We start from the raw sequence: 26,778 nt of genomic DNA on the forward strand, positions 1-26,778 counted from the left end.
TATCATTCTTATGCCCAGGGAAGATATACAAAAATACAACAGCACATAAAACAGCTCTACATTTTCAGGAGGTGCTGTTCATACCAGGTAAATTGCAGGTTGTCAGGGATATTGGTATAATAGTAATGAAAAACAGAACCATGATTTCCAATAGCTGTAATTCAAATTAGATCTGACATTGCTGCCTGTATTCTCAGGAAAGTTCCTTATGTAATTTCAAAAATAGTTATTTGTGTCTGCAAAATATGTAAGACATACAAAAGTCATACTGGTACAGCATGGTATAATGATTTAACAACATCCACTTGTGTAATGCACCTATCCACAACTCAAAACAGCAAAGTATTATTTGTAATTTTGCTTCTCCTCTGAGGTATGAATAACTTGACTAAAGGAGCAGGGATATCTGGATCTGTGCTCACATTATCAGTAATACAGTATTTTTAACACATATTCACACACATCTATATTGTATCACATACGTGTGTGTTTATAGACATGCTGTATACACGCAAATAAAATGTAGGTATGTTGTAGCCTCACAATAGATTCTCTTTTATATAAAACCTCCTTGCCCTTTCAGTACTTTCCTGAATCCTCTTGAATTACAATGAACTCATGCCAATATTTGCATTAACATTCCTAAGGTAATTTTCTTGCTTTTTCCAGCTCCAGGTAACAGCTGTCTGCCAAAGGCCTAAGGTTTCTTACCTAAAAACTCTTTAAAGGTGGGTTTCTGCAACCAAATGGAGTTCTACCTTTTTTGTTCCTTTATAGGACACAGAAAAGACAAGAAAATCTCTTTTACTAAATTAAAAAGTCAGAATATTTTCTTGGTTTTACTTACCCTAGCACATAACTATTGAAAAAAAAAAAAAAGTCACTGAAATGCTAATGTCTCTGTGCTTGTGAGTTTTAACTTTCTCTAGGTCTCTCTTCAAATCCCAGTGGTTAGTCTGTCAGTGCTCCCCTTCCCATCATAGCTTGTCCCTTTTCTCAGCATCAAGATTTGATTCTGTTTGACTTTGTCTGCTCTACCAATGTGGTCTCATTCTTCTGGTTTTCTCACTGGCCTCCACATCTATTCTCTCATATAGATTCCTTGTCTATATGTGCTTGTTCCATTGCCCTGTAATCATTCTCCTTCATTTCTCTTTGAGAATTTAATTTCCCTCCTCACCTAATTCCAGTATCTGATCCCTACTGCTCTCATATTAAAGTTTTCCACTTCCAACAGTTTCAGTCTTGCCTCCACACTGTTTCCTTCCCTTCTGTCAGGTCCTTGTTCCCTCACCATTCCAATAAGACACACTCAAAATACCCGTGAAAAAGAGAAAACAGCAGCTTTTGGGGAGCACAGGGGATGATTTCTGTAGTCTCACTCAGCCCACAGACCCACCCCAACCCATAGTGGCAAAAAGAGGCGTCTTCTGGGCCCACAATGAGACCATTTGACTGCAATAGTAGTAAGGATGGTAGAGACACATGCTAATTCAGGAATGTGGAAAATTAATTTCTTCAAGGCTTATAGATTATGTTCCATGTAATCACAAGACCAGATACCCCAATTCAGTTTTTTTCAAAATCTTCAAACTGGAAAATTTCATGCCAAGCAGAGGACTTTTAGCAAGTTGCATGCTACTTAAAGCATAGTTTAGCAAGGAAAAATTAGCAATTGATATGCTACCTTTAGCTGTAGTTAAAGTTTAATAAACCTATTTAAAGAACAACTGACAACTCTATTGTAGGCACTCACATATTTAAAGTATAATGTATTACTAAATGCAAAATAGTATTTAAGTTAGTAAGAAGAGCATGTATGTGTAAAGGCAAACCATTATGAATTTACTTTCATTTTTACCCTTAGTTTTTATACTCTGTAATTACTCAGCTCAGGAATTTTCCTCATTTTTCTCAGCTAAGGAATCTCAGAAGAGAGGATGATTTTGTAATCCAGAGCTGCTTACAGTAGCATAAGAACAGTTGCATGACTGTAGTGAAACAAAAACACAGATTTACTCTAGCTTCCATTGACAAGCCTAGATAGTAATTAATGCTTTTCTGGCAAATAATTTGTTTTATTCCCAGGATAAGTTTACTGATTAATGACCTTGGCACATGCAGACACATCTCCCTACAAGTGTTGTCCCTTGCTGTTGGGCTCAAGCAGAACACATAACATGATATCAGGAAACAGCAAAACATCTCTTCACCATCCTTCTTCAAGCTGCATTTCTAATGAACTTAAGCCAGAACTGTCCAGCAATTTGCTTATAACTTAGAGCAGGGACCAACCTAAGATGGTGTTTAGGGGATTTATTGTGCCAGGCCAGTAAGATTACACTGTTATTGCCTTTCTGTGTCAATAACTCTGAGCTCTTTTTGGATTGCATGGTGTTAAGGGCACAATTCTTATATTAAGCTGAGTAGGGAATGTCACTATATATTAACCTTAACTGCATAGAACATAATTGAACTCAATGGGAGATACTGCCCTCTGTGTTTTAGTGGGACTTGACTTCGAAGAAATAATAATTCACTGGTTTATAAAGGCACTAATAAACTTATATAAAAAGTGCAGTTGCAATACTGTGATTTATAGACACTAGTATGATTCACCTTGAGATTTTTGTTGTATCTTGCCAAAAGCAGAAATTATCAAACCCCAAATGACTCTTAACAACACTACTATTGACATGGCATTTAGAAGCTCTTCCCTAGTGGGAAAAAAACCATCTCTTCCAATGCTGAAAATTAAATGCACAGCATTAGCACCATCAGTGAGGTGTTTAAATTCAAAATTGCCTTTCCTGGTGAGAATGAAAATAGTACTTGTTTTGTTTTTCAATATTAACAGCCAGGGTTTTCTCTCATTTCTAATACCCACACTTATCAACCTGAGACACAGTATGTCTCAGTGCTCAGAGAGTTCTGCAGGCATACATCTATGCTAGTCTGTGCTTACTATCCCATACTCCAGGAGTAGGATTTGTCCTGTTTCCAGTGTGATTCAAGCACACATTAATGTAGTAGAAAGAATATGACTGGAAAAAAAACACGTAGGGAAGACAAAAGGTTCATTTTTAAAGTCATCTTTGTACCAACAATGATACATTGATGCAGCAGTAACACCAGAGAAAAGTAGCCCAAAATTAAAGCATAAGGCTCAAGCAAGGTTCAGACCAGAGAAGCTGTTCACTACAATCAAATACTGTTGTGAGCCATTCTACACGTGTGCAAAACTGTTCCTGATTTTTCTCCAGCTGTCACCAATATTTGTGTTCACACAGTCAGTGGGCAAAGAGGTGAAATGGCTCTCAGTTCATCTGTCCTCTAAAACCAGTAAGTTTTTTAATCAGTCCTTTAGCCACTCTAGGACCAGATAACATATTAAGCTCTGTAGCTGTGCTGAGTAGCTTGTGGAGAAGGATGGGGCATTCTTATTTGTATTGCTTGCTCTTCTGCAAAAGTACCGACAATTCTGCTGCAGCTTCCCAGGCTTGGTTGAATTCCTGCTGTCTCTGAGGGGCAGATCTCAAGCCTGGGTCAAGTCCCAGCCAGCTTTATTAGAAAACAAACTGGTTCATTGAAGAGTTTAAACAAACAGGATGACAGAATGGATGATCTTGGCTGAGGTGCAAACTCAAACCTATGTTTGCCAAGGATCCCATTCACCCTTCCCTTCTAAGGTCTGCAAGGACCATGAAGTCAAGAACTGTGGTATCACAGACTCAGAGGTCTGGAAGACAGGCCCACCGCACCTCAAAGCAGAAATTGCAATGTGACAGATCATGCCCTTCCTGTATTTCGGCCTATATTATCAGATAACCTCATGTGGGACTGATACAACTAATGCCTGGAAACAGATGTGGTGACTACAGTTTCTAAACTTTCTGACACTGTTTTGCAACAAACCCATTGCTCCAAGGCACCCACAGCAGAGAGGGTATAAACTTTTTGCCCTTTTCTTCCTCTACTTGCAAACATAAAACAACAGGGAGCCTGTCAGCCCCATCCCATTCATTACCATTCCCTTGCTCTCTGTCACTGAATTATTCTTGCCAACGCACAAGGTAACATTGTGTGGCCTAACCAGGAAAGCAAAGGAAAAGCACTTCCATTCTCACAGTGGATAAAGAGCAAAAGTGCATTAGACTTCATTTTTCTGACTTCATTTCCTTAATCACTTAGTTTTTGCTCTATAGAGGTACTCTTAGTTAAACCACTACATAACCATTTCCACAAAATAAGACATCTAAGTCAATTAAGGACAAACACTTCCCCCTTAAATGCAACCTATCCTGTAGCTCAGTTCAGGATGACATGTAGGCGTTAAAAATTGAAAGCTTAAGCAAACCCAGACGTTTCGTTCATGAGGAAAAGTCAGTACAGCTCTCTAGGTACATCCCTTCGGAATTCAAAATTCTTTCCTCTTTTGCACTGATTCAGCAAGCCATATCTTGGCAGACTGAAGCTTTTGATATTTTCACAGTAAGGTTATTTATTTTTTCATAGAGAATTGTTCAAATTGTTTTGAATAAAATTCTGGAGTAATATTGCAAACTAAAGACTGCCTGCAGAGCTGCAAGAGCAATTATCTGAACCCTTTGTAGCCAGCAGCCCTCATTTAATGCTTCCTCCAAAATGCTACAACAACCCATGTCCTTGCCACTACCTTCCTGTCATCCTTCCTGTCACATGCCAGGTTGTAAGACATGGATATATCAAGACAATTTTAAGTCAAGGTAAGTCTTTGGTGCAAGCCATCAGGACAGGAGCCCAAATCAAGGCAACAGGCAGCAGCAAACATCCTTTAGTCAAGGACATCCAGGAAGTAAAAGGCCTTAAAAACCTAACAAGTGAAGATGTTGATGTACAAAATCATCAACATCAGATGTTGATGGTGATGTTGATGTTGTGAAGATGTTGTGTATACATTGCTAACTTGGCAACAGTTATTTCACGAATACAAGCCGCACCATTTTGACTAAAATTTGGCTCCCACACCGGAAATGCGGCTAATACTCAGGAGCAGCTAATATGTGAATAATTTTCTGACATTTCCACCCCCAGAAGTGGAAACCGAGGTGCCGAGTCGAGCAACTTGCCAGTAAAAGCTGGCATTTCGCAATTGTTACAAATTGTTACTCCGTTGCGCCGCAGGTGGAGCCTGGCTCCCGGCAGGCAGCACTGGGGGGGGCAGGGAGAGAGGAGGGAGAGCTCTCTCCTTTCCTCCTCTGCTGCAGCCCAGGGGAGAGACGGGGGGGCCCCGTGCTGCCTTCCCCGCAGTCCGTGGGGTAAGCGGGGGGCTCCTGTCCCTGCCCACCACGGCAGGAGCGGGCAGGCTCCGTTCCTGCCTGCCGCCGCAGGAGCAGGGAAGCTCTGTTCCCGCCCGCCACTGCCGCGGTAGGAGCAGGCAGGCTCCGTCCCCGCCTGCTGCCACCACCGCGGGTGCGGGGGGGCTCCGTACCTGTCTGCCACCACGGGGCAGCGCCGGGCCAGGGTGACCGAGCCCGGCGGCAGCGGCAGCTGGCCCCGAGCAGCCCCGCCGAGCGGCAAAGCCGAGCTGGTCCACCTGGCCCCGTCAACAGCCCCGAGCGGGCTGAGCCTGCACAGCCTTAGCTGAGCTAGTAAACCCCACCCTGCCGCGGTTCTGTTACTATTTGGCAACTTTGTTGCATGCGGGTCCTTGCTGCGAACGACAGAGCGGCTTATACTCAGGTGCGGCTTGTGTATGGACAAAGAACGAAATATTTGCCAACACCCAGAGATGCGGCTTATAGTCAGTGCGGCTTGTATTCATGAAATTACTGTACTCAAGGTCCATGTATCCTATACCTGAACTATCCTCATTATAATATTAAAATTTGTGCCTATAGGCCAAAATATACAGGGGGTGAAGACCCCTCCCTTGAGCATTAGATAGAAGTTAGCTTGGGTTACCCAACTTGTATTACTAATTACTAATCAATCATTATAGAGGGGCTCCCCTTGGAAAGTAACTAACTCCAAACTTCTACATAGCAGTAATGGCACAGAAAGTAGGGAGGGGTGTACTCTGGTGGAATACCACCAAGCACCCAGGCTTGTGCAATTCCGAAATAAATAATCATTGTCTCTCTCTTGAGTATGCAATTATTGAGCTGTTGCACTCCAGGTAACAAATCCGATTGTGTGGACGACACTGGGGAGGAAAGGGGGAAAGGACCTGAGGGTCCTTTTCCTTTCACCACTGGAAGATGATCTGGGGGTGCTGGTTGAACATGAGCGAGTAACACGAGCCAACAGTTTGCCCAGGTGTCCAAGAAGACCAGGCATCATGGCCTGAATCAGAAATAGTGCAGTCAGCAGGAATAGGGAAAACATTGTCCCATTGTACTCAGCACCAATGAAGCCACATCTCAACTGCCCTGTCCAGTTATGGGCCACTCAGTTCAGGAAGGACATTGCGGTGGTGGGGCAAGGCCACAGAAGTTAAATGAAGCTGGTGAAGGGCCTGCATTTAAGTGTTGTGTTACCAGAGCAGGGGTTGTTTAGCCTGAAGAACAGAAGACTTGGGGAGACTTTATCGCTCTCTACAACTACCTGAAAGGAGGCTGTAGCCAGGTGGGGATTGGCCTCTTCTCTCAGGTAACCAGTGACAGGATTAAAGGACACAGTCTTAAGCTGCACCGGGGAACGTTTAGTTTGGACATTAGGAGGAATTTCTTCACAGAAAGGGTGATCAGATATTGGAACAGGCTGCTCAGGGAGGCGGTGGAGCCATCATCCCTGGAGGTGTTTAAAAGAAGACTGACGTGGCACTCAATGGCGTGGTCTAACTGACGAAGTGGTGCTCGGTCAGAGGTTGGAGTCCGTGATTTCAGAGAACTTTTCCAACTTAGGTGATTCTGAGGTAAAACACCAACTGATCCCCGACGAACTCCGACCTCAACAAGCCTGGAGGAATCAACCGGTATAGCAGAACCTTTGTTCACGCTGTCACCAGTCACAATGCAGGGCTGGTAGCTGCCCCTTTTCCCCGGCACGCCGAGACGCGCGGACGGGACGGGCACAGGCGGCTCCGGCACAGCGCCCGGGCCGAGGGCGCGGCTCCGCTGCCGTTCCCCGCCCCGCCCGGCGCGGCGCAGGCGGATGTGAGCTCACAGCGCGCCGGGCGGAAGCGGCGGGGCTGGTGTTTCCGCGGCGGCGGCGGCGGCGGCGATGGCGGGGAAGGCAGCGGGCGAGCCCCTGGGGCGGACGGCGGAAGAGGCAGCCTGGGCGGAGACGCTGCGAGGGGCTTGCGAGCCTGAACACCACTGGCGGTACCGCCGGGAGTTCCTGCTGCGCAACGTGGGGGAGCTGCCGGCGGCGGGCAGCGCCCAGCTGCAGCGCTTGGTGTCCCTCTCCATGGTGTGGGCCAACCACGTCTTCCTGGGATGCCGGTGAGTTCGGCGGGACGCGCCAAGGGACGGGGGGACGGCGAGGCGCGACCGTCTGACGACGCCCCTTCCCTCCTTTCCTCCTGTCGCCCCTCCAGGTACCCGCCGCAGGTCATGGAGAGGGCGCTGGAAATGGCCGAAGGCATCCAGGTGACCAACGCGCCTGTCCACACCACGAGAGACGAACTGGTTGCCAAGGTGAAGAAAAGAGGCATATCAAGTAGCAATGGTTAGCAGATCATAGCTGTGACAATACATAGGAGTCTAGAAAATGCTTGTTTCTGAATGTTCTCGGTTTGCCTCGGGCTTAGAAAGTAGTCAAAATAATTAACTTTTAAAACCCCCGTTAACAGTTTCCTCTCTCTGTGCTGTTCTTTTTTTGAATATAATGTCTCTGAAATGAATATAATGCATACATAGTCCTTTGGTAATGTAGAGCTGTTGTTTTGAATTTCTACAACTGGTGTCCTTAAATCTTGTGTGTTGTGATCTGGGCTGCTGTGCTCCAGCTTAAATACGTTTTTTTTACTTTGCCTTTGTTGCCAGTCAGGCATTGTTGCTGGGCAAAAAACTGAGTTTCTTAAAGTAATTCACAGACTAATCTTTTAAAGATGTTTTGTGATATTGGTAGACAAAATTAACTTCTTTTATTTTTAGGTCAGATTGCCCATTTAATGTATGTTGGCCAGTTTTGGTTTGGATTTCAAGAATAGAAATACATGCTTCCCTGTGGGTCCAAACCAACATCTGAAGTCTTGCATGAATATTTTCAAGATCTTGTCCAACAAAAAAAAAATTCTGAAAAAGTAGGTTAATACTTGAAATGACAGTTCAAGGTGTATTGCTAATATATATCCTTTAAATTCACAAAGAATATTGCTAGAAAGTTTTAGATTATTTCTTTCTACATGGATATTTCATAGTGCAGAAATCAAAGAGGATCACATATTTTACCTGTTTTGCAGAAGGGGTAGAAGAGCCCTGCAAGAGACAAGCTGTTGAGAAAAGCAAGGACTCTAAGGATGCTGGAAAGGATGTGAAAACAACCAAGGCAGAAGGAGTGAAGGAAACAGAGAGCGCTTTGCCCAAAAAGCAGGAAAAAAGTACTAGCAAAGATCCAGAAACTTCCCAGTCAACTTGCAGTACAGATCAAGAAATTGTCATAGTCTCAGACACAGAAACAGAAGAAAAACCTGCTAATGCTGAAAGTACTGCTGAGCAAAAGCCACCTTCATCTGAAAAAGAGTCAGGAAAGAAGCCTTGCTCAAGCCCACCTAAGGAAGGCAAATGTGAAAATGTGCCATCTCCTGAAAAGAAAACTGTAGTACATGTAGCACCACTGGCTGTCAAGAGCACCCCTCAGGCAGCAGCGGTGGTGGCAGCAGTGCCATCAGCTGCCAAGAGCACCCCACAGGCTGCAGCAGTAGCAACAGCAGTGCCATCAACCTCCAAGAGCACTTCACAGGCAACAGTGGTGGCAGCAGCAGTGCCACCAGCTGCCAAGAGCAGCCCACAGTCAGCAGCAGTGACAGCAGCAGTTCCAGTGACTGCCAAGAGCACCCCACAGGCAGCAGCAGTGGCGGCAGCAGTGCCACCCGCCACCAAGAGCACCCTACAGGCAGCGGCAGCAGCAGTGCCACCAACCACTAAGAGCACCCCCCAAACAAGTTCTGCTTTGCTGTCTTCCAAAACCCAAGTGGGTGCCCCAACATCAGTGTCCAAGAACGGTGCTCAGGTGAGCAGCTCACTGCTTCTGGCCCCCAAGAGTGGTCCTCAGGTGGGCACCTCGCTGCTCCTGGCCTCCAAAGGCCCAGCTAAGGTGGGCTCCCCGCTCCTGGCCTCTAAGAGCAGTGCAGAGGTGGCTGCCTCGTTGCTGGCCGCTCGGAGCGGTGCGCAGCCGGGATCCTCACTGCTCACTTCCAAGAGCAGTGCTCAGGTGGCTGCTTCGCTGCTGGCGGCTCGCAGCGGAGCTCAGCAAGGACCCTCCCGAGGTGGAGCTCAGGCAGGAGCTTCCCTGCTGGCCTCCAAGAGTGGCTCGCAGGCAGGTGAAAGCCCTGCAAAGGCTTTGTGCAAACCGCTGACCAGCGAGGATGCAAAGGAAAGACAGCCTTTTTTCAACAGACTTTACAAAGCAGTAGCCTGGAAACTGGTTGCTGTTGGAGGCTTCAGTCCTAATGTAAATCATGCAGAACTTCTAAATTCATCTATTCAGTCTGTAAAAGCTACATTAGATGTTGCATTTGTTCCCCTGAAGGAACTTGCAGACTTGCCTCAAAATAAAAGCTCTCTAGAAAATATAGTTTGTGAACTGAGGTGCAAGTCTGTCTACTTGGGTACTGGCTGCGGTAAAAGTATGGAAAATGCCAAAGCAGTGGCTTCAAGAGAAGCTTTGAAATTATTCCTCAAGAAGAAAGTTATTGTGAAGATATGTAAAAGAAAATACAAAGGTAGTGAAATTGAAGATTTGGTGCTTCTGGATGAAGAGTCAAAACCTTCAAATTTGCCTCCAGCTTTAAGAAATCCTCGTGAGATCTTGTAGGGGAGAATCACTGTTTGTACTGTGTATAGTATTTCAATACAAGGACTGAAGGTTAATTTTGTACTTTGAAAATGTAGGCTTACAGATATTTTGTATTTCTTTCTCAGTTTTGCAAGACAATGATAGTTCTTTCACTTGGTAGCAATTGTATAAAACTTGTTAGAGATGACAAGTGAGTATTTAAAGGTATTGCCTTAATATACAGCACACTAGTGTGCTGTTGTATTTGCAAAATAGTCTACCTAACTCTTCTATTTTTAATTAAACTATTAAGGTACAATTTGCTGTTTAAAACCTGACGTTTTTGTAATTCTTACGATTTGATGGTAGTGTGCTCAATTGTCTACCTTATCTTTTCTAGGCTTGTAGAAGTGTGTACATAGGGACCATAATACTTGAATAATTGAAAGTTGTTTAAAAATTTCAATCAAAAAGTTGAATTGTCTGTTTCAGGCTTGTTGCTCATAATGTTCACTGTTGCTCATATTAGGAGATAAAGTAGTTGGTTGACTATTTTTATGGGATGTTTTCATAGCACTTGCAATATAAGTGACATCCTGATCCCATTTAACATTATACTATCAGGTTAGAGCCCATTTAATATCACATTGGCAAATTAGCAATTAGCAGTCAAGTCACAGCTATTTTGGCCACCAAAACTGTAAGCAGATGTAATTTATATGATGAAGTATCGTTTACAGTTTTGTTTGTTTGTTTGTTTTCCAAATGAACATGAATTTCTATACTAAGTATATTTTGACTGCTACTAAAACAATAAAACCTCTGTGAAAGTTTTTATAGTATTTTGGTTTGGGCTAGTAAATATTCCAGCCAATAACATTGCAACACTTTCACTAAAGCTTTGAGTGGCTTCAAGGTGTAATCCCACAAGGATAAGTTGGTTTCTTTAGATGTGTAGCTGAAATACTGTAAAACTCATAGAGGGGACCTGCAGAATATAAATTTCTACTAATGTAACACCAAGGTTAGCAAAATTAAAATGCTGCTGTCTGCTGGAGACAGCAAGTGTATTGTAAAGCATTCGTTCTAATCAAGCCCTTCCTTTGCTATGCTTTTACTCCCTGTACAGAATAGTTTGAGGCAAAAAAAGTGGGAAATTACCTTTTATTTTCAATGTTGCTGAAATACCTGCACAAACTGCATGTTTTGGTATATTGGATAATGACATGTAATTGTAAAAACATAATGTCTTCAGTGCTTTTTCGAATTAATCTTGTCCTATTACAGTAGTTAGCATCATTTAGTGGTGTTCTTACACTTGACTGACAGATCCATTGATCAAGTGCGAAAGGAACAAATAGGAATTTCTGGGATCTCGGTAGTACATACGTCCACTTCCAGTTATTTTGTAATTTTTGGGACTAAACCACAGTGGTGTTTACTCTGTACCTTGCTGGTTTTGAACAGCAGCGGCTGTCCAGTCCATAGCACCAGAAGCCTGCAAGGCATTCTCTCTTCCAAACGCCTGGTTGAGAACTTCTTCCACCTGACCCGTGCTTCTGTGCCCTCAGTCGCCCTGCACCCTAGTTAGATTTCTCAGGAGTTCCCCCTTGGCATTCCTGGAGCACCACCCGGTGTTAGGAATGCTGTGTGCTGAATTGCATCTTAATGCAAGAATTGGTTTCTGCACGTGTTGTAATCTGAAAACCTGTGTTTCTTCACTGGAAAGCAAAGCTCTCAGTATTCACTGACCTCAAGGGGCTGTTAGGGCAACTGTGTTAAAAGGCTGAGGTGCTAGATGCCTTTTTAAAAAGACCTGGCTTAGGATTACTTTTTTAAAAATCTTGGATGTTATTCCTCTTTGATGTTTGGTTGTGAATCATTAAAGAACAAGTCTGTAGCTACTCTTAATAGAAACTGAAAGTTGAAGTGTGTTATTTTTATTTCACATTCTGCATGGAAAGCAGCTCAACACAAGGATTCATGTACAAGTGAATAAGCACTATTTGAATGAGAATTTATTAACATTTCATTAGCCCTAGAGGAAGAAAGAAATTGAAAGAACTGTCTGTGGCAAGCAGTGTTTAAGCAGTGGTTGAGCAGTGCTGTCAGTTCTCAAATCGCTGTGTGTCTCCTCCAGGTACTGTCCTGGTCTCTAGTGACTGTGGTGCTGGTCTTTAACTGTCAGAGCCGCTGACGAGGGCCGGGGAGAACACCCGCACTTACACTATGGCTGTGCAGAGTTGGCTCGGAGGGACAAAGCCAACCAACCGAAAGGAAAACTGACCCCGTTTTTTCTGCGGAAGTACAGGAAATCGCAGCCATCGGAAAGTGACTCCCGTTTCCCCTGGGGACTCTAGCTCAGCCTAAACACGCACGGCGGGGTCCTTGCGGACAGCCGCCCGCAGGCTGCTGTTAGCCGCTGCCGGGAGCGCCCCGCGCGGGCCGTGCCCCCCGCCGCCCCTGTTGCTGGGGCGGCCCCAGCGGTGGCCGCAAGGCGGGGCTGGCGCGCCCGCCCGGCTCGGGGCGGGGCCGAGGCGCTCTATTTGCATAGCGCGTTCCCGGCGCCGCTCCGGCCCTCCGTGGCCGCTTTCTGTGACCGCCCGGGACCCTGACGCCCCTCGGGAGCGGCCAGGCTGCCCGCCTGCTGTGTATCGATTGTGGGGACCAACAGAGAGGCGAACGCAATGGAAACAGAGACTCTCCCTGCTCTTGAAGTTATCCTATCGACTGTGGTTTATATAACCCCAGGGGTAAACGTCAGCTGCCGGGATGTTCTGAAGACCTGCTCGCTAGGCTACGCACGGAGGACTTCGTTCCTCATGGGCCCCGCGCCCGCCTAGGGGAAAGTCCCCGGACCGCCGGCAGAGAGTGCCGGGCGCTGCCCGCGCCCCCGCCCGCCGCCGCCTCACGCTTCCTTCCGCCGAGACGCCCGCGGGCCGAGCGGGTGAGCGCGGGGCGGGCTCTCGTCACGGCCACAGACACGCAGGTAGCGCGGCAGCCGCGCCAACAGAACGGGGCTCACTCTCAGGCCATCCTATTTTGGCGGGCGGGAGCTCGGCAGTGGCGCATCCCTTGGGACAGCCCTGCCCGTGAGGAGGACACGCTGCTTCTCAGACCCTGTGGCGTGCGGGACAAGCGGCCCGGCGCCGCCCCGCTGCTCATACCCGCTGGCCTTCAGGCGCCTCCTGGCAGAGTCGTTTTGGTTGGAAAACACCTTTGAGATAATCGAGTCCAACCTTTGACCGATCTTGTCAACCGGACAGTGGCACTAAGCGCCCATGTCGTCTTTCCTTAAACACCTTCAGGGACGGTGACTCCACCACCTCCCTGGGCAGCCTGTTCCAATGCTTGGCAATCCTTTCTGTGAAGAAATTCCTCCTAACGCCGAACCTGAGCACAGTGAGCTGGGGAGGCACTTCAGGCCTTCAGGCGGAGCACTTGCCCGCCTGAAAAGGCTTTCCCTCCTTCCCTGCTCCAGGAGGTAGCAAGAGGCCAGATGAAGTACACTGCCGCGGGCACTCGCACCTCGCACAAGTTCGTGGTGCACAGGAGGGCTCGGTGGGCATCTGAGCATCGGCACAAACGCTGGCACAGCTCCCAGTACAAACCACACCCTTCCAGCACGGCGGCCACTTGCCCGGGCTGTGCTGTGCGTACCTACCCCCGATCCCCTGCTCCACCTTCTCTGCAGACACGGCCAGTGCGTGCCACCAGTGTTACTTGTCCACTTCAATCAGATTCTCATGCTTGAACTCCCAGGTACTAACTATGCAAGATGCTGCTGCCCTGCTGATAAACTGAATTAATTTCATAGGCAATGCCACTCTTGCCTCTAGTATGTCAAGCAAATAACACATCATCATGCTCAGCTGTGGAATAAAGCCCTCTGCTGCACTACAGACATGTCTGGGTATAAAACACGACAGAAGAGCACCGGCAGAGATCCTCAAAATGACATAAAATTCTCAGACCCAAAATAAATGGTTTATTACCTTACCCAAATTGTATTTGTTACTTTACCCTAAAAGCTCCCAAGCAGCCCAGAGACAATGCTTCCTTCTGGTTCATTCTGTCCTGGTATTTTTGAAATTCCTGTGGTGAGCCCAGGTCTGCTAAATGGTTTCTTTCTCTTTGGTTGAGCCTCAGATATATGGCCTGTACGCAGGCACAGTACAGTTTGTAAACCCTGTTAGTTTCCAACACGTGATGTTCCTCTTCCAGCAACATCTTCATGGTGCCCTCTTTCCAGCCATGTCAGAGCCCACAGTAGGCAGAGGAGACAAGTGTGCAGAGCAGAGAGCACCTCTGCAGAACTGGTGATGGCAGCTCTGACTGCCTCACATGAGAGCCCTGAAAGGGTGCCCCAGGGGCTCAGAAACTACCTGGCTTGAGCTGTTATTTTGGTTGCTGTCTTAGCCACTTGAACTACTCGAGTGTCTTTCTTTTTTCCTGTGATCCTGCATGTGATCACCTATATGTATGTGGGGAAATAGAGATTTCAAATTAAAATGCTATCAAAGAACCCATCCCCAAATAAACAACTAAACTGGGGCACAGTTGTATGAAGTAGTTTTTTTCTCTGAGAAACTGTGGCAAAGTCTCAGTGTCCCAGTTTCATCTACTAAAAGGCTATATCAAAAGCTCTATGAAGCACCTGTAATGCAGGCTGAAGACCACAGTCAAGCTTGTGGGGACAAGCTGAAGCTTGTGCAGTGACTGATGTATGCTTATTTTTCTTTTTTGGCCCTAAAATTGCACTATAGTACAAATGATTTGTACTGGTTCCGTGCATGTGTGAACTAAATGGTCTCCTTTGTAGTTTATGGTAAGTGCTGGTCTTCAAATGTGTTAGGAGGAGAGAATAGTCAAACATCAAACTTTTCTTGCCCATAGGTTAAACTAAGCTAATACAACATGGTCTAGTGGTCCAGAGACTGAGGATAAAAAGCACACACTGAAAGAATCTTAATGCTGTCTCTCTCTTTCACTGGGCAAATCTGTCCCCTAGCTTGTAAGTTGCAAAACACAGAGAAAATAAGAGCAGTATCTGTATTTTTGAAGTTTGTCTTTAAGCTAGATATAAATTTATGAAATTATTTTACATAATGTATAATATGCCACATTCTTTGTTAGGTAACAACAGCTAACTTTTGTTTGTGTTTATGCCTTCTAAATGGTTCTGTTAGTTGCCACTGCCACAGCGAAAGTACTGCCACTAGGTAGGTTAAGCCTGTTTAAGAAAATGCTGTCATTAAATCTGCTGTGAGGAAGCATTAATTTTTAGTCTGTTATTAATTAACACTCACTCACAGATAAACATTTAGAAAAACAGGTTTTATGTTGATTCTCAGTAACAGTTTCAAATATGTTATTGGCTAATTATGAAAATGGTGCATGATAATTTCTGAGCATGTTCCTAAGGTACTAGAATATTGAGTTACAGTGGTTAGCAGCTATGTATTTTCCTTCTCTAGTAACATTCCTGCAACTAAAAAAACTTTATTCAGCTCCAGCATCTGAGCTGCAGCCTTTTAAAGTTTTCATTGCCACTGGTGGTCAAGTAATATTAACTGTTAAGCCCAAGTGGGCTGCAAAAGGACTTCTTCTCAATATGAGAGATTAAACACATTGGGCAAAAGATACTTTGTTACTAGTAAAAAACTGATCTATGGATTTACTAGATCCTCTGATATTTTACATTTTTACATTTCAAATCCTCCAGTGTCTAGCCTGGAGAAGAGACAGCTGAGAGAGTATCTTATCAATGTCTGTAAGCATCCAAAGGAAGGGTGTCAAGAGGATGGAGCCAGGCTCTTCCAGGTGGTACCAAGAAATAGGACAAGAGGTAACATGCAGAAATCGATATACAGGAAGTTCCACATGAATACAAGGAAGAATTTCTTAACTGTGCAGATAATCAAATACTGGAATAGATTGCCCAGAGAAGTTGTGGAGTCTCCATCTCTAGAGAGGTTCAAAAGCTGTCAGGACACAAACTATGCAATGTGCTTTAGGGGACCCAGCCTGAGCAGGGAAATTGGACCAGATTATTCACTATGGTCCCTTCCAGCCTCACCTACTCTGTTATTCTGTGATTTTAACTGCAGCTAAGATCCATGTTCAGTCAGATGCTGCCTATATTTTGACAGCAGTCTTCCAGCCTAAAGTCTCCTTTAGTTTAGAGTAAATGTTACATTTCTCATTATTTTGGGGAAGAGGGTGTTTGAGAGGCAAGAATCTATCAATCTCATTTAACCATCAGTTTTTCTCACAACTACAAATATACTATAAATACGCTATAAAGGAAATGTAAACTCTGTCTGTTCTTGGGAAAAAAACCCTCTACACTGGTCATATCCTAGTAGGAAAGGATAATACTTTTTGGTAACTTGGAGTAATCAATGGCACTGAAAAATTTTCTTATCAGAAGCACTGCTAGAAAATCCCTAATGTGGGTGATTTGGTGCTACAGGGTTATTTTGAAGATATGAAATTACTCTCTAGTTTTATTTGTGGTGACTTTTCAGTTGCACTAGAAATTAATCATTTTTACTAGGTTAGAATAAGCAGATTCTAAACGAGAAAAAAAATCCACACTAGGAGGGAGATAAAATGAGGCTTCCTCCTGTTTGTTGCAGAGTTTTAATGATGTATGCCAAAACTCTGTCCAAGTTTTCATGGGAATTCTGAAATTCATAAATGGTAATCATAGGCATGTAATTACCCCATTTTTGAATACAGAGTGGAATTCATTTCACTGACATCTGTGACAAGAGACCTGAGGTCCCCTTGCAGTCAATGGAGACATTTTTAGAGCAAGACCTATTTATACTAAGATTCTCTCTCATTCCACTTTTTCAGCTGGATGACTCCCACCTTTATTTCCTGAGCAGGAAAGAAAAATTAACATCTCCATATGGGAGAATATTATGAATGTCTTAAACTATCACCTACTGAAACTTTCTGTAGGTGCACTGCCTGCTCTCATTTCATAATCTTGATTACAAAGGTGCACTTGTGTATATTTGTTCGTCACAAAGAGAAGAAGTAAGAATGTGTTTTTCACATGACCTGTGGTGAGAAGCAAAATCACAGAAATGGAGCATCCATGTCAGTAGGTACCTCAGATAAGAACACAGAAAAAATCCTTTATTATGTGCAAAAGAGTCTTGGTTATTTTCCCTTAAATTCGTGTGGATTCTTCCATTTACTCGAATGAAAGAGGATCAGGTTTCTGGGCTGAGGTAAGACAAGAAAGATGGTTGTTAGGTTTGCAGTAAGGTTGCCTTGTTACCATTTCTAACTTGGCTTCCCTGAACATCATCTGCATACCGCCCGAGGTTTTTCACATGGTGATTGGTTCTAGAGCTGGAAACTGTCTTTTTTACAATAGCTTACCTGGTCAAACATAGTAGTATCTCTAGCAAGGACAGCCTCTTCCCAGAATATCGCCTGTACAGAACTCTGCTATGGCCTATAGCTTCCTTCAGCTGACTCTTAAGAAGCCCAGCTAGCTTGTACTCATTCTTTTAAAAATCTGTTTATTTTTGTGGTATCTCAGATAATTCTTCATCCATTTCATCCCATGGAAGTCAGAGAAGCATTTCTGACAGGAAATATGTATCATCAAAAATCAGTTATTTTGCATAAAAGAAGTACCCCGTTGTCATCCTTTGAGCATTTCTACTAAATGCTAAGAAGGCCAAACAAACCCCAACACAAAACACCCAAACGAAACCAAAATGAAAACATAAAAAGCCCTAACCAACTTGTGTATTATTCTGTGAAACAAAACAGGAATCATCTACATTTTAAGGATGTAAAATCAGGATTATGAAAGATGAGAGGCAAAATTTCAATTGGGGAAAACAGGATTTGGATTAAATCTCTGGAAATACTTTTATCATAGTAAAATCTGTAATATAATGAAATAGTCTTTGACAAAAAGAAGGGAAATAGTCAAGCTGAGACTTTAAAACTCTATACTGGTAAATTATAAAAAACCAAAACTGTTGGAATCTACTCTCCATGAAAACTGAAGTTAGTTTAGTGACATATAAATAAATCTAAATAAACTGGATATAGGACATCTCTGTATTACTTACACTTGGTGGACACTACTGAGATACAATTGATGCAGTACACCCTGATATCACATCCCTATGTCTGTCAACCTCAAGCTGACAGTTTCTCACTTAGCACAGAGGGTTGGTGGAAATGTATGATTGTTCTGTCTGTCCATCTCTACAATTAGCAAGGTTTTTCTCTACCATGCCTCCTCCTATCACAAGATTATTCTCATGTACAGACAGTGAAAGAAGGGACATAGTTGGGTCTCAGAGCTGTCTATCAACCTGCAAACTTGAGCCCAATACATCAAAATTCTCCTGTGCTTGCTCCTAGCCAATTTGAGGCATGAGCAAAGCAGTAAATGCAATCTGCTCTTCTTGCTTTCCTTTCCCCTGAGGCTGCAAACATACAGCAAGCTAAGGCTTCTTTTTCCAAGGGAAATCTGGTCCAGTGCTGCTGCTGTGTTCTTAAGGTTCCTCAAAATTTAAATTTTTGTTCTAGTGTTTTAGTGTAAATTCAGAAATCATTAGCTCTTCTCTGCTGTAGATACTGTTTCCCCCATAGTGACAAACAGCAAGCTTTTAGCACAGAAACCACCTGTAACAAATGTTATGAATTTTTTTCTTGGCTATTTCTTTACTGACAGTGCATGCACAGTTTCTTGTGAGAAAAAAAAAAAAAAGTTATGCCAAAATATTTGGTTTAAATTCATACTTAATAGTAATTAACATTTAATTTTAAATAACATGTTAATTTCGAATTAACAATTTTGCTTTATTTTTTCTGCTCTGTAGGGGACTCTCCTATTTTTTAGCTTTTTTTCTTCATGAGATGGCAGAATGGTACACCCATTCAAACTTACTATAAACAGAAACACAACCTCCCAAAGGAGCCAACACCTTTCTCAAGAATATTGTATTAATTAGATTAATCCAGGTCCTTTTCACTGGCATACAGGTAGCACTTTTTGCCTGTACAATAAATGTTATCTGTTAATATTATATTAAAAAATTCAATCTTCTGTTACTTCAGTTACTCAGAAGTGACAGCAATGAATGCTGCACAGTAAAGTTTCAGTGAGTTAGTGTCCAGTAAGGTAACCATGTTATTGCCACTTTCTAAATCTATTTGTGCAAAAGTGAGACAAGTAGCAAAAAATGATCTGAGGCTTCATTAACCTGAGCTGTAGCAGTGCACAAAAAAAACCAAAAAAAAAACAAAAAAAAAAAAAAAGAAAAAGAAAAAGACAGCTGGTTTTACAGGTGTCACACTGTAAATTAAAACTGTTCATTTTAAGATGAAGGTGCCTCTTAGGAACATGAACACACAGAATTACAGACTTCCTGTTTATTTGTGACATCAGTGTAGTGAAGGATGTTTTGGAGGTACTGCCTACAAGTTTGTTTTCTTTCATTTTTATGACCTAGCCGACACATTGCTGACTTGGGCAAAGCTGGCTGACTGCAGCTACAATTACTCAACAGCTTGGACACAGACACATGAAAATCCTGCCATGTAGAACACCTGCTTAGCGGCTGCGTGACTTGGAAGTTAGGAATGTTTAACACCTTGTGAACGAGGGTCTTAAGAAAATAACACTTGCAGACTGCTATCACGTGAGACACTAATTTTCCTGTAGGACTAGCCGTGGAACTATTTGGTGCAGACCACACAGAGACAGAATCACAGGAAAAAAGGAGTCTGGATGGGATCCTTGGGAAGCCACCAAAGCAGCTTGTGTCAGGCCTCATCCAGGGAGGCTCGAAAAATATCCAAGGATGGAGATAATGCAACTTCTCTGGGCAACCTGTGCTGCTGCTTCACGCTACTCCAGATCCTGCCATCCTGAAAGGGTATCCACAGGATTAGTAAGGGTCCTTTTCTAGTGCTGGCAACTTAACTAAAGGTAGGAATGTAAGACAGGAGGGCTGGGGATTTGAATTCATTTTTTCTTATCAATTTTATTCCTGAATTCAATAATCTCTGATCAGCTTTTGTTTGTTTGTTTGTTTGTTTGCTACATTTATCATATGCATTTTCCCTGGATTTTTTTTTTTTTGTTTGGATGCCTAAAATATAAATGAAGCAATGCAAAATATACAAGTCTCCTTAGGGTGTTTCAAGACTAGACAAAATAAATTTTATTTTCCTGATTATTATTATTATTATTATTAATAATAATAATAATATTCAGTAGTAAAGACCTGAAAAAAAATGTCTCAAAGAGGAGATGAAATCTCGCTATTTTAGTATATAGTAAAAAAGTATAATTTAACTTTTGTTTCCTACTAAAATTGTTGCGGCCAACATTTGCTACAAATTCGGGGTATGGGAAAGATAGGACACTGTCAAATTTTTGAGATTTGCTATTTGGCGAGTGGCTTTTAAAAGGCCAAAGTTCATTGATACTTTATTTAAAATACTCCTGAAGCGATTTCTCAGGATAAAAATGTCACTCAGCTTCCCTACATAACAGCTGGTCACAAATCACCACTGCTGCTCTTTAACGATAAATCAGGAACACTCCGCGCTGTCCCCTCCCCCCGTGGGGATCCCCGCGCGGGTCCCGCCGGGGCGCGGAAGCGGCGGAGGCGCCTTTAAAGGGAGGCTCCGCCCCCGCGCGCGCTCCCGCCCCTCGCCGCGCGCCGGGCCAACGGGAGCGCGCGCCTGGGGAAGGCGGGAGAATGCGAACCCCTGGCAGCGCCGCCGGCCGCGCCTTATAAGGGCAGGGCCTCGCGCATGCGCGCTGCGAGCAGGGGCGGGGGCGCCGAACAGGGGTTTAGCTCCGGCAGCGGCACCGCGGGAAGGGGCGCGCGACCCGCGGGACCCCGCGGAGGGGCGTCCGCACCTGCCTGGCCCGGCCCAGCCCGGCGAGCGCTCGCCGTCCCCCGGGTGCGGCCGCCCGAGGGCAACGGGGCGGCGGCAGGAGGAGGAGGAGGGGAAGAAGAAGAAGACGGAGAAGGGAGCGGGGCTGCCGCAAGGACCCCGCGCCCGGTGCGGGCGGCGCGGCGGCGGCGGATGTGCTGCTGGCGCGGGGGGATGATGCTGGCGGGGCCACAGCTGGTGGCGGGGCCGGCGGCGCCGGGCGGGGAGCGGGCCCGGCTGCTCTCCCTCTATGTGCAGGACTACCTAGAGTGCGTGGAATCGCTGCCGCTGGACATCCAGCGCAACGCCTCGCTGCTGCGGGAGATGGACACGCAGTGCCAAGGTGGGCGCCGCCGCGGGGCAGCGGGCGGCGAGGAAAGAGGAAAGGGGACGGCCTCCAGCCCGCCGCACATGCGCCCGGCGCGGAGGAGCCGCGGCCGGGGTGAAACCCTGCTGGGGCCCCGCGGGGCTGAGCCTGCGGGGGCGCGGGGCTCTCGATGTCCGGTCGGTCCCGGGAAGGCCGCCCTGCCTCGGGGCCGGCGGGGCCGCGCTGCCCGGCGCTAGGCCCCGGCTCCGCCGTGTGGGGCCGCTCCCGCCCCGCTCCCCCGGGCAGCCGTGCTGCCCGAACCGGCGGCGGTGCCGCTGGAGGTGGGGTGCGGAAATCGGCCTCCCCGCAGCTCCTCCCGCCGTGCGGATCGGGGGGGCGGCGTCCCGGCGGAGCCCAGCGCCGTCCCACGGCAGACCGCACGGTGGGGGCGGGGATACATAAACCGCCAGCTGCGTTCCCTTGGGTCGTGGAGAGAGGCTGTGGAGCGGGAAGTGGCCCTAAACCTCATCCAAAGGAATGCCCTGAACCTTCCTTCGGAAGGCAAGTTCAATGCCAGTTAAAGCCCTTGCGCCCCGCGGAGTTTGCGGGGCACGTCGGTGCCCGGCAGCTGCCAGCCGGCCCCTGCCGTGAGCAGGAATTTGATCCCGTGGAGTCGGCACTGGAGCCGCATCTTCCTCCTTCGGCGTGGGCAGGAGGGGACCATGGGGACCGTCAAGGCCTTTCAGGCATTGAAGGGCCACCTCAGGAGGCAGCTGTTGTGAAGGGATTCTTTCAATTATCTTTCTAATTACCCGAGAAGACACATAAGAACAGGCTTTTGTAAGTTGCCTGGAATTTTAAAGTTTAAATGGCATAGTCTTGCCTGCAGCATTTTAAATTCCTAGTCTGGCTCTTTACCTCCTGGTCCATGGTGACTAGTTAGCTCTCCTCAGCCTTTAATAGATTAAATATTTTCTTTAGACCGTATCTCCTAATACTGGACCATATAAGAAGTTTGTTGCTAGTTTTAACCAAAGCCTTCAACTGTTTTAAAAACAAACAAACAAAAAAAAACCCAACAACAACGACAAAAAGTCTTCAAAATCTTAAAAATGGGATAAAAATATTTTAGACCTATATCTGGAATTGTAAGAGCAATGCTATATTATTTCAGGTAATTTAAAAGGTGGTGATGGTCTGTGGAGTAGGGAGAAAGTCACTCTTGTGATTAGATAACAAATAGTTTTAGCTCTTATTAGCTCCACCAAACTTAATCAGATTATCTGTAATGAACACTTGGCCCTGGTTTGGGTTGGAGTTTTTAGTGGGGTTTTTTTGGGTTTTTTCTGTTTTTTTTTCTTGTTTGTTTGTTTGCTTTTTGTTTTTTTGTTTTAAACGGAGATTTCAGAGCTGTTTATTAGGGTGTATGAATGCCTTGTCTAATCTTTGGGGATTCACAAGAAATTTGATAAATTTCCATCTCTGTCAATCCAAAACTTCTTTGCTCTCTTTAGTGGATGTTGATCCGTGTAAAGTTCAGCATATCTTCACAGGCTGCGTCCAAGTGAAAACCGATGCAGGATGAGTGTTGCTTTCTGTCACAGTATGAATGAACCAACAGCTACTGTTTGTGAATGGTTCTGGGTAGGGCATTCCCAATATAGGAAATCTATGTAACTACACTCCTGCCTCCAAAAAAAGAAGCCTGGGTGGGCGATAGTGTGGCTGTACTATATTGTACTCTAGTTATGCCTTTCTTGTTCAACAGCATACTAAGTACCCTACTCCATGCTTTTCAGGAGCTGAGAGTAAAAAAAATTTAAAATTTTATTTCTCTCTCCTGGGCAACAGCAAGTGATACAGCTGAAGGTACAGGGAAACAAAGCATTTGTTTTAAATGTAGCTGGAATGCTCATATTTGAAAAAATACAGATTGAGTTACTGGACAGACAGAGTAGTAATTTTTATCTTACCTTAGTGAAAGTCTGGAACAGAACAAAATGCAGTTGGTTCCTATCGTCATACAGGTTTCAGAATTTATAGTAAAAAGCAGCTGTTCATGCTTAAGCTACTGTTCCAAGGTATTGGCAGGTAAAAAATCACTAGGAATGATGTTGAGATAACACGTTTGAATCATTTCACAACAATGCAGACAAATTATTTTAAAATGAAAGCAAATTATTTAAATGCAGATCTTTAGGAAGAGGTAGACTGTAGTATATAACTTTTGCTTTAGAAGTAAACAATTTAGTACCATTTATAAACTCCCTTACCTGTTCGAATAAAATCCTAAGTTCTGACTGAACCAATACTATACATAACATTGTACATCAAGTTTCACTGTCAGTTTTTCTAATTATTTCCTTCCCTGTTTGGAGTTTCTCTGTCCTGTATGTGTAGATGTGTTGCAACCTTTGGCTTGGAAAATATTTTAAAATCCAGAAATATAGTACAGTGGAGTACAGACTAAGACTGATTTATAAGTCGTTTATTGATTCCATATTCAGGTTCATTAAACTTGCTTCTTAGAACTAAATTTAACAAAAGATTCATAGCAACTCATGCAGTTATTTTGCGTGACTTGGAAGAGGGAAAGCTTGGAAATCAAACTGTGAGCCACTCATTTACTAGTTGCTTAAAAATATCCTATGATGCACTAAAGAGAAGGTCACCTATTCTGAAAAGTTCAACTCTGATTTAAAATGCAGCTTGCTGTAATTTGTTTTAGAAATAGGGAAAGTATTTTGAGGGGTGGAAGCTGATTTTCATTCTGATTGTGAATTTGCTATTATGTAACTTCAGTTGTCATATTCCTTTTATAAGTATAGTCTACTTGAAAATGTAATGCCAAACCTTGTGATGAGTAAGAGGGAAAGGCAGATGATCTGGATAAACTAATTCTGGAGTGTCATATATCTTCATGTATAACACAATTCTATGAATTTTAGGAGGATTTGTGTGATAAAATAAGCTATTGCTTTGGTTTGTTGGCCAGGGTTTTGGAATTACTGTGGTAAAGACTCTTAAGAGAAATTCCTTCTGTTTCAGATGGAAGGAGAATCTGGATTATCCATGCCTCAACAACCATAGTGTCCCCTCTCTTGTGTTATCCTTTCTTTTTCCAATTGCTAAAATAAGCTTGCTCTTAGAACCTGAGAATTCTTTCTTGAAACAGACTGTGACCTTAAACACTGATTTGATGACCACATGGACTTGAATGATATATTCAGTCTAACCCACTAGGGTATACTCTAATTAAAATTTGTACTGTTTCTCATCAGTTAGAAATATATTTATTATATTTATTTTCTAGAGTATGTTTCATCTTGTGTAATTAATCTTGTGTATGTTTATCTTTATTTTATAGAAGCGTTAAAAGAAATAGATGATGTCTATGAAAAATACAAATCAGAAAATGATCCTGTTCAGAAGAAACGCTTGCAGCAGCATCTTCAGCGTGCATTAATCAACAGTCAAGAACTTGGAGATGAAAAAATCCAAATTGTTACTCAGATGCTAGAACTGGTAGAGAATCGAGCTCGTCAAATGGAAACACACTCTCAGTGTTTTCAAGATATGTCTGAGAATGAAAAGCCTCTAGAAAAGGCCAAGATGGAGTCCTGTCAGCCAGAGAGATCCTCCCGTAGGCCTCGCCGCCAGCGAACCAGCGAAAGCCGTGACCTGTGCCACATAGCAAATGGGATTGATGACTGCGATGATCAGCCACCTAAAGAGAAAAGATCAAAATCTTCCAAGAAGAAAAAACGCTCCAAAGCCAAACAGGAGAGAGAGGTTTCACCTGTAGAATTTGCAATTGATCCCAATGAACCAACGTACTGCTTATGCAACCAAGTGTCTTATGGTGAAATGATAGGATGCGACAATGAACAGTGCCCTATTGAGTGGTTCCACTTTTCCTGTGTTGGACTCACATACAAGCCAAAGGGGAAATGGTATTGCCCCAAGTGCAGAGGAGACAATGAGAAAACAATGGACAAATGTACTGACAAATCAAAAAAGGATAGGAGATCGAGGTAGTGAAAACAATTTATGTTTTAAAGAGTTGCTCCTTTTATATTAAAATGTTTCATTTCCAGAGAACATTGTTTTAGGAAATGCATAAGACTATGCAATAATTTTTAATCTATAATATTAATGGAGTATTAAAAACTGTTATACCTTCTGTGATCTTTAACCTTCTGCACTGAATAACCAAATAATTGAAACAGGGTGGCTTCAGACCTTTCACAGAAGACATTACAAGCAGATGACGCTTGGTTTCAATTTAACCCCATTAGTATTTTAAAAAACCTTGTGGTTCCTGAAATAATGGTGGTGGGAAAGATACTGAAGAACTTTTCATGTTATGATAAAGGGGTTGAAAGGCCTCACATCTCTGCTGGCATCTTAACAACTGAGTTTGTTCTTTATCCCAGGTTTTACGTTTTCAGTTTTCATGTTAACATCATGCATTTGGAGTTAGGGGTTTTGAATTCAGCTGTAACTGTAAAAGTCTTCCGAGCTATAAGCAGACCTCTCCAGTGACTTTCATATGACCAGTATGTTATTGCAAGGAAGAAAATACCACTAACTTAATCTTTTCTTTTTTGCCAACATTAAACTCTTGTCTTTGTGACTATACTTGGGAGTCAGTTTTTGGGTATGATATAATTATGGCGTATGCACAAATTTTGGTAATAGGTTTTGTCAAGCATCCTGATATGGTCTTTATAGCAATTTAACATGATCTGTGTGTAAGCCTTGAAGTGGTAGAAGGATCCTTGAGAGGAGAGGATTTTAACATTTCGGGGAACAGGAACTGGAAATGTGATGGACTCTTAATTGTAATCTATCTGTAGAGAACTGACACATGAATGGGAGTCTCTGAGATGTGGACTTTGCTCTTGCTTAAGTCCTGTTTGTGTGTACATGTGGCCAAACCTGTATTTAGGCACAGCACCAAAGTTCTTGTACTTGGGCAGCTACCTAGGAAGCCTGAAGGCAAAAGCTTTAAATGAAAAGTTGATAGATTATTAAATAAACAAAACATAAGCATGCATGGTGCAGAGCCAATAGACAAATCCCAGCAGGTTTCCGTCCGACAATGTAAGAGCATTGTCCTGAAGTATGCCGGTGGTATCTAAACACTACTTGGGTGGTAGTTAAAAGTGAACTTCCTCACCCCTGTGTCTTAAAGGAGGTGAAGAAAAGATGAAAACAGCTGTTGCTGCTCCTTTGCAATGGGAGATGCTGATGGAGAAGTGAGTGGGGTCAGTCCTAGGGTTCCTGCTCACCAGTGCTCTTGAGACTGGAATTGGGGTGGGATTGACAAGGCAGGCAGCAGCTCTTCAGGGCTGGCTGTGGGGTTGCCTGTGGGTGGGCTGCAAGTGCTCAGAAGTCCCTGTAGGTCTCTGTCCCTCACTGCTAAGGTTTCCCTTGAGAGTACAGAGGGAAAAGTGGCACCAGCTCTGGCCAAGCCTGATTAGAAAGCAGTTGTGCTGAGTTGAGAGCAGTCCAGAAGACAGGCAGATGAGCAAAAGCAAGCTGGGATGGATGAATGCCATCAGAAGTCCTTCCTGCATCTCCACTAGAGGGCTGATCCAGCTGGGGCT

The 26,778-nt window shown here is 44.2% G+C and overlaps 2 protein-coding genes across 3 annotated transcripts; both read left to right on the forward strand.

Annotated features, from left to right (window-relative positions):
• Positions 1-7,193: 7,193 nt before the first annotated feature.
• LOC116996998 (CDKN2A interacting protein) lies at positions 7,194-11,844 on the forward strand. 2 transcript variants are annotated; one of them, XM_033061168.2, is made up of 3 exons: positions 7,194-7,424; positions 7,520-7,650; positions 8,387-11,844. In XM_033061168.2, exons 1-3 carry the CDS (start codon positions 7,204-7,206, stop codon positions 9,958-9,960), a joined length of 1,926 nt encoding a protein of 641 aa, XP_032917059.1. In that variant the 5' UTR covers positions 7,194-7,203; the 3' UTR covers positions 9,961-11,844. The 2 variants fall into 2 exon arrangements, with proteins under 2 accessions (XP_032917059.1, XP_032917060.1); XM_033061169.2 differs by having other exon boundaries at positions 7,339-7,424; positions 7,520-7,619.
• Positions 10,080-25,807, forward strand: ING2 (inhibitor of growth family member 2). Its single transcript, XM_033061174.2, is given in 7 exon segments — positions 10,080-10,132; positions 12,110-12,226; positions 12,673-13,126; positions 13,403-13,624; positions 20,513-20,860; positions 20,863-21,202; positions 24,534-25,807. Coding segments are annotated over 7 exon segments (2,205 nt in total). The 3' UTR covers positions 25,205-25,807.
• The last annotated feature ends 971 nt before the right edge of the window (positions 25,808-26,778 follow it).

Source organism: Catharus ustulatus, chromosome 5 (assembly GCF_009819885.2).
Source record: "Catharus ustulatus isolate bCatUst1 chromosome 5, bCatUst1.pri.v2, whole genome shotgun sequence".
NCBI classification, from domain to species: Eukaryota; Metazoa; Chordata; class Aves; order Passeriformes; family Turdidae; genus Catharus; species Catharus ustulatus.

What these genes read in the sequence shown, in the direction of transcription:
- LOC116996998 (XM_033061168.2), top strand. Translation starts at nt 7,204, where the DNA reads ATGGCGGGGAAGGCAGCGGGCGAGCCCCTGGGGCGGACGGCGGAAGAG. An exon ending in CACGTCTTCCTGGGATGCCG is followed by an intron (nt 7,425 to 7,519) that starts GTGAGTTCGGCG and finishes TCGCCCCTCCAG; the next exon opens with GTACCCGCCGCAGGTCATGG. An exon ending in AGGCATATCAAGTAGCAATG is followed by an intron (nt 7,651 to 8,386) that starts GTTAGCAGATCA and finishes CCTGTTTTGCAG; the next exon opens with AAGGGGTAGAAGAGCCCTGC.